Source organism: Lytechinus variegatus, chromosome 6, assembly GCF_018143015.1.
Source record: "Lytechinus variegatus isolate NC3 chromosome 6, Lvar_3.0, whole genome shotgun sequence".
NCBI classification, from domain to species: Eukaryota; Metazoa; Echinodermata; class Echinoidea; order Temnopleuroida; family Toxopneustidae; genus Lytechinus; species Lytechinus variegatus.
The window spans coordinates 2,342,267-2,355,289 of NC_054745.1; the positions used below are offsets into that span (position 1 = coordinate 2,342,267).

At 37.9% G+C, this 13,023-nt stretch overlaps 1 protein-coding gene across 1 annotated transcript; it reads left to right on the top strand.

The window, feature by feature from the left end:
* Nucleotides 1-559: 559 nt before the first annotated feature.
* On the top strand, nt 560-10,130 carry LOC121416440. The gene is made up of 3 exons (XM_041609937.1): nt 560-3,007; nt 4,045-4,147; nt 9,744-10,130. Exons 1-3 carry the CDS (start codon nt 560-562, stop codon nt 9,950-9,952), a joined length of 2,760 nt encoding a protein of 919 aa, XP_041465871.1. The 3' UTR covers nt 9,953-10,130.
* Nucleotides 10,131-13,023: the final 2,893 nt, after the last annotated feature.

Genomic DNA, 13,023 nt, shown 5'->3' on the forward strand with positions numbered 1-13,023 from the left:
GCATTGATCAACCTCTAGGGGTTCAATTTCGAACCTGTATTTCTTAGCGGTTGTATTGCAATGGCACTACCAGCATGATAAATATAAAATCTGGAAACCGTTAATCTAAACACAATGTTCTTTTCATATTTAAATTTTCATAAGGCTCGTACTATTTTTCACATTTTATCTTCAAACTCTAATGTATCTGCCACTTACACTTTCTTTTAACTTTTTTAAAAAATCCTCTTTATGTTTCCATGTGGCATATGCGTTAAAGGTGAAGTGTACAACCATTACTACAGCACAGATTGTAATTTTAAGTGTATATTCTGTTTATTTTTTTCATGACTAGAATATCTACCGAATTTTATTGAAATGAATTTTATGTCCACTTTGAAAAGAGTAATGAATTGATTGTTAGACATTACCAGCTGAACCCGGCAAAGATGTATATGTTCTTTAGGAAATTATGCTATGTTGACCTGCAACTCAATATTTAATCATATTTGTCATTTTTTTTCCAGTTCAAAGGTGGTTACGAGGTTCTATTGAATACATTCAAGCCAACAATACAAACATGACGATCGGAATCTGTAGCGACTACCATTCATGTTCGAATCTTGGTTGTAATTTTATCGCCACGTTCTCCACCTGCAGCTGCGACAACTTATGCGAGCATTTTGAAGATTGTTGTTGGGACTACGAATCTCTGTGCAAAAACAGGGACACTAGAGGGTTCAGCTTTGGATTTGGAGTTGGTTTGGCAATGTCTGGCTTTGTTGGTGATGATAACATGGAAGCCATAGAAGTGCCTGATTCGGTTCGCCCCAACATGCTTTCATGCTTTAAGGCAAATACTGCGAGTTATTGGTTTGTCACACGTTGCCCATCAAAGTGGAATAGTTCAGACACACAGGCAAGGTGTGAAGACACTGCTTCTTTCACCGATGACCTACTGACAATTGTGCCAGTGTCTCTTGAACACAGGGCGACTTTCAGAAATGTCTATTGTGCCATCTGCCATGGTTTTCAACCTGCCAACCTCACAACATGGCCTCTTCTTTTCAACTGCAGTGATGGCTCTGTTCCACCTACAGATACTGATGAAATGCTGGATAGAATCAAGAGAGGGGTGTGCAATTATACATTCGATAATGAATCTTCGTTCAAGAGAACCCCTGCATATCGAGAATGCTTCAACGAAGTCCGAAGTTGTCCAGAAGAGTTTGCAGATGATGCGATTGCTGATGCTTGTGTGGGTTTAGGGTTGCGGGCACCTTTGACACTTTCCCAGACAATGCCATATTTTTTCAATGAATACTGTCTCAAGTGTAATCTTCCAGATCGTCACTATTCAAAGTTCACTTCTTGTTTCCATTATCATCGCGGGTTGGGGACGACACCTATAGGGTTCCCAATCACATTCTTGGTAGATTTTAAAGGTAATGACGGTATCCGTTTCAAAGTTGATGAGAGTTTTGTCCAGCAGGAAACCGTGGAATGCGAAGAAGGAGCTGTCTTTGACATCCTGTCGGGGATATGTCGTTCTCTTTCGTGCAGAAACGGCTTGTCTCTTCTTAACGGTGAGTGTACCTGGGCTGTCGAGTGTAATGGAAATCGTGTTGTAATTGAATTTGGTGGCTTGAACAATCCAATCAGAGAATGTGAATTATTTCAAGAAAATCAACGTTTGATGAAGTGCCTCACAGAATTCCTTGGGATATCCTTGGATGACGTTTCTTTAGTCCGTGTTTACCCCGATGTGGATCAGTGTATCGCACAGGATGTGAATCCAAAAATGACGGTTGAGGTGCAAGTCGACATGTCATATTCCACCTTGGTTAAAATAATTAATACTTCCTCAAGAGGTGATTTATGTGGAGCGTCGATATTGCAGTTCCAGCTGTATTGTAGTGATGAAGATATGCCTTGTCAACATGGATGGATGGATGCGAAATACGGCCAAGATGTCTCCGAGGTCACTTTGAATAAAAAAACTCATCTAACATTCAGAGGACATCATGCAGCACAGAAATATAAATCTGTTGAAGTGAGAAGAATGGCGCAGTTGCAACGTTGGCATGTCAATGCGACGGTTTCTATAAGACAAGTAGTCCAGTTTTGTGTGGACCGCATGGAAAATGCTACCCATCCAGTATCAGTGACTCTTTCTTGTCCAATTATCACAATGAATGCTTCGGAATTTCGTCAGCTTCAAACTGAGAATCAAACAATCCTGGTCCATTTGGTGTCTGGCATGCAATTCAATGAAACTGAATTTGGGATAAGTGAAACTGGAAAAATTCAAGTGTGTTCATTTTCATCAGAGAATAGCGGTGTTATAAATATCACCTCTTCCGTGGAGTTTCTACAGTACTCGGACTCTCAGAGCATTCTAAGTACTGTTTGCGTGACTGTCTCCCTCATTTCTTTGATAGTGACCCTCTCCACTCACATCATGTTTCCATCTCTTCGGAAATTGACCAATAACAAACTCATGATGTTCCTTTGTGTGTTCCTGTTCCTTGCTCAACTTCTGACAGTTGTTGGTTCATATGCGTACCCCTTTCCCATCCTCTGTAAGGTTGTCTCTGCAACTACCCATTTTTGCTGGTTAGCTGTATTCGCCACTACCAATTGCCTTGCCTTCGATTTACACCACACGTTTGGTTACAACAGGAGCTTCAACTTTGCGCAGACGAGTCTAAAGTCACTCATTAGGTACCTAGTCTACATCCCGGGTGTGTCGCTTTGTGTGGTCATCCCTTGTATCTGCATTGACGCTATCACCCATTCGGAAGTGCTGGATTATTCAAATGGTGGTCTTTGTTGGGTTGGTGATGATTTCATGAGGTTCATGGCATTCGGTATCCCAATGGCAATACTTTTGGCAATTAATGTGATCCTCTTCTTTCACACCGCCCTTGGTATCTGGAAGGGACATCAGAATGCTAAGAAGGTCGGGAGGAAAAACATGCGACCAAGCTTCCAGGAGAGATTTAACCTACTGAAGATTTATATCAAGGTACGCATAACGTATATCTTGGCATGCTTAATCAGGCCCTGATCACTTTTGTACACTTTACAAAAAAAACTCAGTAAGAAACTCACAGGCTTCTTCATTTCTGCCCAAGAATATTTGAAAATAAAAAGGGAATTTTGAAGAAAAGACATACCTAATTGTTTTCGATTGGCTCTTCAGGTCACCCATGTAATTGAAGTAAAATTGGTTTAGCATATCATACCGAATACCACATGTATGTCCACATGACTGTCTAGACAAGGAGGGGGCACTTACATTGACGAGTGGATACCATGCGCGACCAAAAACATGTAAAATGGTTGTGTTTTTCAAGATAGAGCACGTTACGTACGTAACGTAATAAGGGTGTCAAAAACGCTAAAATAAAGAAAAAAGGGTATCTATTTCGTTAGGAAAGCTATAGGTGTCTAGGGTCAAATTTGAGGGGGTATTAAATTTAAGTATAAGAGTCTTAAAAAAGATGTACTTTTTGCCCAAACACTACGTGATTAGAGTCCGATTTGCGCGAGGTGGGGTCGTATAATGAACCCAATGTATATAAAGATAATACCGGTGACCGACGTCCGTGATATAACATTTATTAAAATATCACTGTACTTGTTTAGGGTGTCCATTCAGGGAATACTTCCCAAGGGTACAGTTTCGTTTCCAATTCTTTGTAAGAGTAGGGTTTCACGCGCCGATACTTGGTAATGGGTGAATTTTCAGAATATGGAAATACGCTTTTAGGGTGATTTTTGAGACCCCATGGCCGCGCATGGTATCCACTTGTCAATAGAAGTGCCCCCCCCCCCGCGGTTGTGTTCATCTTTTCATGGAAAGAAAATGAAGTGAAATGAAGAATTTCCCACAAAGTGCAAAGTAATAACATTCTTTGAAATTTAGTTCCAAATCCAGAAACCCTTTTTTCCCTCCTGCTTGGGTCAATTATAAAACAATCACTTCATAGACTCCAATTAAGCTGGAATCTGTAGATCTGTCTATCGAGTATGAATTCATATTACCTATTTGATACCTAGGTATCAACTTTGATGGGGTTTACATGGATTACTGCATTCATTATTCCTTTCTCTGGAATTAACGCTCTTTGGTATCTCTTCATTGTGTTCAACGGACTCCAAGGTAAGGTTAATGTTATTTCTGCTTGATCTTTTTTATTCTTCTTCATCTTCATCTTCCTCATCGTCTTCCTCTTCTTATTTAAACTTCTTCATCATTGTAGCTTTTTAATTCTTCGTTAAATTCTCTTCTTCATCGTCTACTTCTTCTTCTTCTTTGCTTCTTCTACTACTGTCTCCTACAATCCTCCATTAGGTGAAGTATTCAAGCGAGAGAAGTGGAAGATGGCGAGTTCATCTTTGACCTTCTGACCTCAAAATCAATAGAATTCCTGGGATCTATGCGTAGACACCAAAATATATGAGCCTGGTTAAGTTAAACTGGAGTTATCGCGTTAACAGGGACTACAGAAGGGTAAAATAAAAACATGTCACTGTGACCTCAACCTCTGTCATTTTGACCTCAAAATGGATAAGCTTCCTGGGATCCATGCTGGTATCATACACAGGCGCGGATTCCCCTCGCCCCCCCCCCCCTTCGGCTGAAACAAAGGAGGGAAAGAAAGAGAAAAAAGAGGGGAAGATGGAAAAGAAAAGAAACAGAAGAAAGTAAGAAGGGAAGAAAAAGAGAGAGGAAAAGGGGGAGAGAAAAGAGGGAAGGAGAGAAGATGAAAGGAAAATGAGAAAAAAAAGCGGAAGGAGGAAAGAAGAAAAAAAGAAAGGGGAAAAGAAGAAGGGGGAAAGAGAGAGGAAGAGGGGGAAGGAAGAAAAGGAGAAAAAAGAGAGAGGAACGGGGGAAAGTAAAGAAGCAAAAGGGAAGAGGGGGAAGAAATAGGGAGATGAAAAGGGGAAAGAGAGAGAGAGGTGAGACTGAATGGGCTGGCAATGATGTTGCTACATAAATACCTTGAAGTCGACATTGACAAAGTTGTCAAGGATTTCGCCACTTCCCATCCTCGAAAGATGAGGCTTTCCTGTGTCATTGATGATGCTAACGATGTATAACAAGTAAAACGCTTAACGTAGAGCAAGTGGATATTTGATAGTTTTTATTTCTAAATTTCTTGAATTACTAGTAGATCCATAAACTATTGATGTCGACATTTCAAAAAATTAATTTTGGTAAGATTTCGATGTTGATTCTCCCAACATTTTCTAAGTTCATTGACCCAGGCCTGCTTTAACCCTAAATTCCTTTGATCTTGGTCATGTGACCTTAAATAAACGTAGTCAGAATAATCCACTATACTTTATTACCCTTGTTTCCAAGTTTCATGAACTATGACATTTCAAAAACTTAATTTTGGTTAAGATTTCAGTGTTGACGCCGTCCCCATCGTCAAAAAGAGGCGCCAATGATTGTCTCGCTCTGCTGTGTAGGCGAGACAAAAATCATGTTTTGTAATATGTTTTAGTACGGGCACGTAGGCATTTCGTCAATATTGTAATGAGTAATTCGTGAGCTTCACAAGCTGAGCACTCCATAAATCTATTCCTAACAAAAGTCGCTCTTGTTTAAAAAGGCTGAAAGTTGTGAATTTTTCTTGCATGAAGGGAAGCACTCTGCACTTTGACAAATGTATGAGAAGCGTCTGATTTTAACTGTTGTTTTTATATTGCTTGCAACACTTAAGCCACTAATCCCAAACGGATTGGAAAATATAATGTTGACAAGTGGAACATGATATATAGGTCCTATGTTTCAATTGGACGGTGAATGGAGTACACGATCAACAATTATATAACTTTAGCATTAGTGAGAGTATTATTATTTAATCTGAGCAGATTGAATAACCGAATTTCTTTGACATTTCTGTTAATTTAAAATTACATTTTATACTGACACTGTTTACATTTTGTACTGATACTCTTGATATTTATCCGAACAAATGAGGATTTATATTCTTAGGTGAATGTTCTGTTGTTATTTCTCAATTGGAAAGCCGTTTGCAAATCGGTCTAGTAGTAAAGTCACTAGTTACTAGTAAACGTTTTGCATGTTCTAGATGGGTAGACATTCATACCACAACGCATGTCATATTCTGAAATAGGATGTGCAGTATCCCACCATGTGAACTCAATTGTGAATGGGCATATTCATATATATTATTTACATAAATGTTGACGTTTATTTGCAATGAGTAAAATGAATAAATGAAACTTTTATCGTAATGGTGAGAGTTTCGGATGGGTTTTTTTCTTAAATAATTCTATGGTTAAATAGAAATGCCATTAGTTGCAGTAAGCACTGAAACACAGGCTTAATTGTCAGTATATCATCGAGGATCTAGATCTGGTTCAGTTACATAAACTAAACTTAGTGAAATATTGAAATCTACGCTGAAAAATGTTCACACTGACGATCACCAACACACTACTAGGCACACGTGGGACAGTGTATTATTTTTGCTGAAATAAAGACCCAACGGAAGTGACCGAATCCGCGCTTATTTTGCTTATTTCTCAACAAAAACACAATTTCTTCCAGAATCCTTTGGCACATATTTTTTTATTCATACAAACGGACACTTGGGTGGTCATTTTATTAGATTTTTTAAAAATTCATTTTGAGATCATTACCAAAACTGGAATTTATCTTTAATATCGTTCCTATATATTTGTTTCATGTATAGTAATACGTAAACGACAGCTAGATACGGTGATTTTTTTAACGAATTCCACTTAACTATTACTTGGATTTACTCAGGCCTAAACTACATTGCTATCATTTACATTTATTGTTAAATCCTGAAATAGTTGATGTATACAAGATACATGGGACCTTGGAATTCACGTTTCACTTGTATAGTACATGATGTATGAAAGAGAGAGCTAAGAACTTATCGTCCATAATGATGCGAACTTGAGAGCATTGTTTTCATATTTATATAGTCATTGCCAATGAAGTATATTTCTATAGCATATTTATCCTTAGTTTTATTTACACCGTTTACACGCACTCTATTTCTTTTGAAAATATATTTGAAGTATATACAATTTGAGCAAGATTATAAGATACATGACCTTTTAATACTTGATATGATTGTTGCAAGAGCGGAAGAGCCAATGTTTGTTGAATAGGTTTGACAAGACAACTCGCTGTTTTGAATGGATTTCAAGCGAATAACAAAATATTATATGATATGTCCAAACACTTACAGATCTAAGTAGGCAGTGCACTCCCAATTAGTAAATGCTGAGTGCTGACTACCGAGTCTACCTCAACTCTATAATAAGCATGTATATCTTTTCAAGAATATATTACCCAAAATAAAACATTAATTTTCTTTTATGCCGAATATACAATTTAGTTATTGCACAACCAGTGTTCATACGCGGCGAATACGGGGGCGTCATCCCCGTAAGATTTTTCAAGCCCTGAAACATAAAGTACAAAAGAAAAAAAATGAGAGTATACCCAGAAGAACGAAGTATGCCTATACAATGCAAGAGAGGTTTCTTTGTGAGAGTAACTAGACATTATCCATTCGGCAACGGGAAATAATATTTTGGCACGATTATTACTTGACTTGAAATTAGGGCCCCCTAAAAAATCCTGGATCCGCGCCTGGCTCCCTCTCACACAATTCTGATGAGAAGTTAAACGAGATTAAAAGCATCAAATGGTTAAAATAGAAAGCACTTGCGCTTCACGCTCGCATTGATTCTTTTTTAAAATTAATATTACATTTTTTCATGAACACATCAATCCCGACCTTTCGTTTGAGGATGCGTACGCTTATTTAGAACGGTAGTTCATTTTGGAGGAGACTTTTGGGCCCGTCGTCATGGTCGTAAAACTCCGTCCTGTAATGCAAATTGTATGACATGAGATTTTTTTTCGTTTCGCATCTGGAACGGAAACATTCAATCTGCGTTTCGTGTGCAAAATTCTGGTTGCTACTATGGTGACAGCGATATATCTGATTTAGGACGACTTTCCAAATCCAAATTTGGTTCCTCCCAGAGCTCGAGAGGCCGCCCGGGGGACCCACTTCCATTGAATGGTGGATACCAGGCGGGACCACGCGTAAAAAGGGAAAGAGTGGGTAAATATGATACGTGTAGGCCTATGTCATTTATGTAGCGTTATGAGGGTGTGAGAAACAATGATTGAAATACTAAAAAGGGATATATGTCCACTACTTGTAGGGTGTCATAACCCAAATACTTGTTGAGGGATGCATTTTCATAATCTGGAAAAAACCTTCCCTAGTTTAGGGTGCTTTTCGAAACCCCATGGTCGCGCCTGGTACCCACTCATCAATTGAAGTGTACCCCCCGGCAAACTCCCCATTTCTGCGGAAAAGTAAAACATACTGCCCATTACATTGTGTGCTAGGGGCATATCGTTTATGTAGAAAGTGCAGGCAAAAGAAAAAAACTCCGTAAATTTAGACGGTTTATGGCCTGTTGCATGCTGTGTACATGTCACCGCATGGGAAATGATTCGGCTTGAGAGGTGATCTGACTCATGGAATCAATTGCCAGTGATCCACAAATAATGCACATTAAATGCAATATCGATTCGATGGACTGTAATGATCTATATCGAAGCCTTAATTCGGTAAGTGTTTCCTTATTCAATATGTACTCGATTTGTTTGGAAAACCACTTTTTTATCCATTTCATAATCTACATTTCGCATGTCTCCAGCCCTTTGGAGTCATAGCCATGATACAGGTACAGTCCCGCCGCGAGCTTAGGCAGGCAAATGGCATGGCATGGCATGCTGGTATCGTATGAAAGAGCTTTGCACACGAAAAGCAAGATATATGGGCCTGTAACACAGAGCTTGGCAATGATTGTAAAACAGTTTTCTACGTTTGATTATATGGACTGTAATGTATCATCAATCTAGAAAATCGAGTCTATGTTAATGGTTAACTTTTGAGTTACCCGACTCTAATCTCGCGTTGTAAAGATTTGCGAAAGGTGCCTATTATAAACCCATCATTCAATTGCTTCTTCTTCATGTGCCTATGAAATAAGATATTTTAACATGTTTTAAGGCACTTATGATTGCCTGGGGGAGGGAGGGGCTGCCATTTTTCCGAAAAGTACACAGGGGCGCCAAAATCAGGTCGAATTTGTCCCCCCCCCGCCCCACTCCCTACAGGATCCGCGCCTGATCATACACACCAAGCCATTTGAGCCTAGGATAAGTTGAAATGAAGATATCGCGTTTACAAGGAAAAGTTAACAGACGGACAGACAGACGCATAGACGGACGGACACCGAGCGTGATACCATAAAACGTCCTGTCTAGGACGGGCGTATAAAAAGTGTATTTGTGTGATCTGAAAAATGTGTGTCGGTAATTGTAACATTTGGAAAAGAAGTGCACGCCTGACTGTGTGTGTGTCAGTGAGTGTATGTGTGGTGTGTGTTCGTATGTGGGTGGATTGAGATGTTAGGGGATGTCATTGTGTGCCAGTTTTATTAGTTACTATAACCGTAATTGCACTATCCAAACTGAGAGCTCTTTACACTTCTTCGCAAGTGTAATAATTGAGTAATATTTATGTTCCATTCGGGACTATGACGAACCGTAAGTTAGTATTTCTCGTGACATGTGTACTGCCTCCAAGTGCGTTTCATTATTATTATGGTTGTTTGTTTTCCTCACGTTTTCATTTGTTGTTGGTTCTCTTGAGTAGGTGTGTACATCTTCCTTGCATTCACGGCCAATAAGCGGGTTTGGAGTCTGTGTAAAGTCCTCGTGTGCGGTGACGTCAACAAGACACCTTCAACAACCTCCAAATCATCACAAGTCAAAGAGAGCACTCTGGTAACTGGTTCTGATGGTAGGTCCTTCACGAGGAGCAAAGATGTAGATGACCCCAGAGTGGATATGACGATTGACTAACAACTGATGATGAGAAAGAGGCATGGACCGTCAAATGGATGAGAAGACTGCTGTTGACAAAGATCAAGAACTTTCGATTATTTTTTTTTTACTTCTTATTTCACGTTTTTTATTTTTATTGTATTTCTTAATTTTAATTTTTGCTTCATTTTATTTTTGAATTCAATATCAGTGGGTATATGACTCATTATTCACATGACCAATTAAACACAGGAATTAGAAGTTTTGATTATTTCTCTTTTTTTGGAGGGGGGGGGGACGTGAGGTCATTCTAATCATGATATACTTTATTGACAACTTAGCCTATATTCTTTTATCAGACGTCAATGATATAGATAGTGGTTATCCGAATTCAATGTTTTCATAATGTAGACCTGTTTTATGTAAACATGTTTTTCATTTTATTATATTATTTGTTCGGCGTCACCTTTGCCTATTGGAGGCGAAAAGCGAACTGAATCACTATGACCCGCAGTTCTCTCCTCCCGATATAACGGATTTGGGGAATGCAGGTGGACCACTACACCGGACCACTGCACCTTTTAGATCGAAAGGTAAAAAACATGCCCACACGTGCAGTTTTACCGGTCCATAATTAATCAGTCGGTGAAAGGTACTCTCTTTATTGCTGGTATCTTAATTTGTTTACCATGTGTGGAAGTGTCATTTTTTAATTATCCTTGTGCATTCTTGTAGACAATCATTTGAAAGTGAAGTGTAATATATCATATTTTTACACCCGCAGTTGTTCATGAAAGCTTGTGTTGGCTGATATGAATTTAGAATTCGATAGAAGTATATATTTCATGATTTTATGCGATTTTTCTTGATACAGATAATTATGCATTTTTAATGTTTTCGTTTACTTAGTTTTGATATGCGGCTCGTGCTCAAATTTGAGAAGCTACCATATTATCATGGTGCTTGCTAATTCCCGTGATGAGTCTAAGACGAACTTGTGCAAATACCACGTCCGTTGAGAACTAAGGTACGGGCCTGTTAGACTGCTGGGCAATCTCTTCACTCGAGTTACTGGTCTGAATGTGCAGCCTACTTATGCTTTGTGTAATGTAATGGAACAGCAAGTTTTGGATATGCTAGTCTTTGCGTAGAGGCACACTTGTTGATCAAAGTTCCAATCAGGGTCTGCGCCTGCAGACTTGGCCTGTTCTGTGGTAGCAACGACCATTAATCTCACCCCGGTTAGGTCTTTCTACAAAGTCATTCAAATTTCTAGAACACCATGCACACACATGTACAGATGAATTTCATTAGCCTGACATTGAAATTTAAGTTCACTTTGACAAAAATGTTTATTGTAGAAATAGCAGAAAACTTTTGTTTTTAAAGATATTGCCGAAGGTTTGATGAAAATCCATCAAAAAATAAAAAGTTATTAGAATTTTAATTATTTGGTATGTGACGTCATATGCGAGCAGCTTTTGTACATATCGTATTGCAAAAAAATGATTGAAAGTCATTTTCTCAGAAAATTGAAAATGTTTTTTATTGAGCTTCAGTAAATCAATAGGAAAATCATGTCACACCCTCCAAAGAAGAAAAAGTATAAATCACGAAAAATTGAAATTTATGCATCTTATATTACAAAACACATGGGGCAGCTGCTCATGGTTGACGTCACAAATTCAAAACCTTTAATTTTTGATAACTTTCTTTATCTTTGATGGACTTTCTTCAAACCTTCACAAATATTCAAGTTCTGCTATCTTTATGACAAAATTCCGTCAGGATAAACTTACAGACATTAGGCTACTGCTACGTAGAAAGCTTTCAGTTTATCAAGAAAAAATAACCTTTGTTTACAATGTATGCCTACTTTAAAGATGTGAGTATGTTGAGCAAATATGTATATTTGAACGGTGTCATCCGTCCAGTCACATTGGAATTTGCGAAGACGATTTCAAGCGAGTTTTTCAAGCATGCCAATGACGTATTCTGCGACGCCAAATTTATGACGCCGAGTAAAAACACGCTTTTGATTGATTGATTGATTGATTGATTGATTGATTAATTTTATATATACATTCATATATATACAGTATTCATCTTGTATTGATTTCTTAAGTCATCTACTCTTTTATTATTTATTTGATTCAACTTGATTTCATTATATTCATTTGAATATACTTAATTAGGCTATAGTTCAAAAGCACAACTCTCATACTATACATGTATATAAAATATCATGGAGAGAATGCAATGAGTCCTATGGTTGCACGCAGTATAAACGAACAACTTATCGTTACTCATGTATTCTTATTAAATTTGTTGGTAAATTAGCATAAATATAGCGACTTTAACTTTGTAAAGTATGAACCATTTGATGAGAAAAATATTTGTTAAATATATATCAGTTGGATATTGTAATATTTTAGGATGTGCAATATTATCAGAAGGGGGCAATGAACCCCCCCCCCTCACAGTCCGCAATACGTCTCAAATAGCCCAGTCCTTTTAGGATTAAGGTTTGATCAAACATTTACCTATATATGTAGTATCCTCTGTCATTTTAGGGTTAAGGTTTGATCAAACATTTACCTATATATGTAGTATCCTCTGTCATTTAGGGTTAAGGTTTGATCAAACATTTACCTATATGTAGTATCCTCTGTCATTTAGGGTTAAGGTTTGATCAAACATTTACCTATATATGTAGTATCCTCTGTCATTTTAGGGTTAAGGTTTGATCAAACATTTACCTATATGTAGTATCCTCTGTCATTTTAGGGTTAAGGTTTGATCAAACATTTACCTATATGTAGTATCCTCTGTCATTTTAGGGTTAAGGTTTGATCAAACATTTACCTATATATGTAGTATCCTCTGTCATTTTAGGGTTAAGGTTTGATCAAACATTTACCTATATATGTAGTATCCTCTGTCATTTTAGGGTTAAGGTTTGATCAAACATTTACCTATATGTAGTATCCTCTGTCATTTAGGGTTAAGGTTTGATCAAACATTTACCTATATATGTAGTATCCTCTGTCATTTTAGGGTTAAGGTTTGATCAAACATTTACCTATATGTAGTATCCTCTGTCATTTTAG

What these genes read in the sequence shown, in the direction of transcription:
- LOC121416440 (XM_041609937.1), top strand. Translation starts at nt 560, where the DNA reads ATGACGATCGGAATCTGTAGCGACTACCATTCATGTTCGAATCTTGGT. An exon ending in TACTGAAGATTTATATCAAG is followed by an intron (nt 3,008 to 4,044) that starts GTACGCATAACG and finishes TTTGATACCTAG; the next exon opens with GTATCAACTTTGATGGGGTT. An exon ending in TGTGTTCAACGGACTCCAAG is followed by an intron (nt 4,148 to 9,743) that starts GTAAGGTTAATG and finishes TCTCTTGAGTAG; the next exon opens with GTGTGTACATCTTCCTTGCA.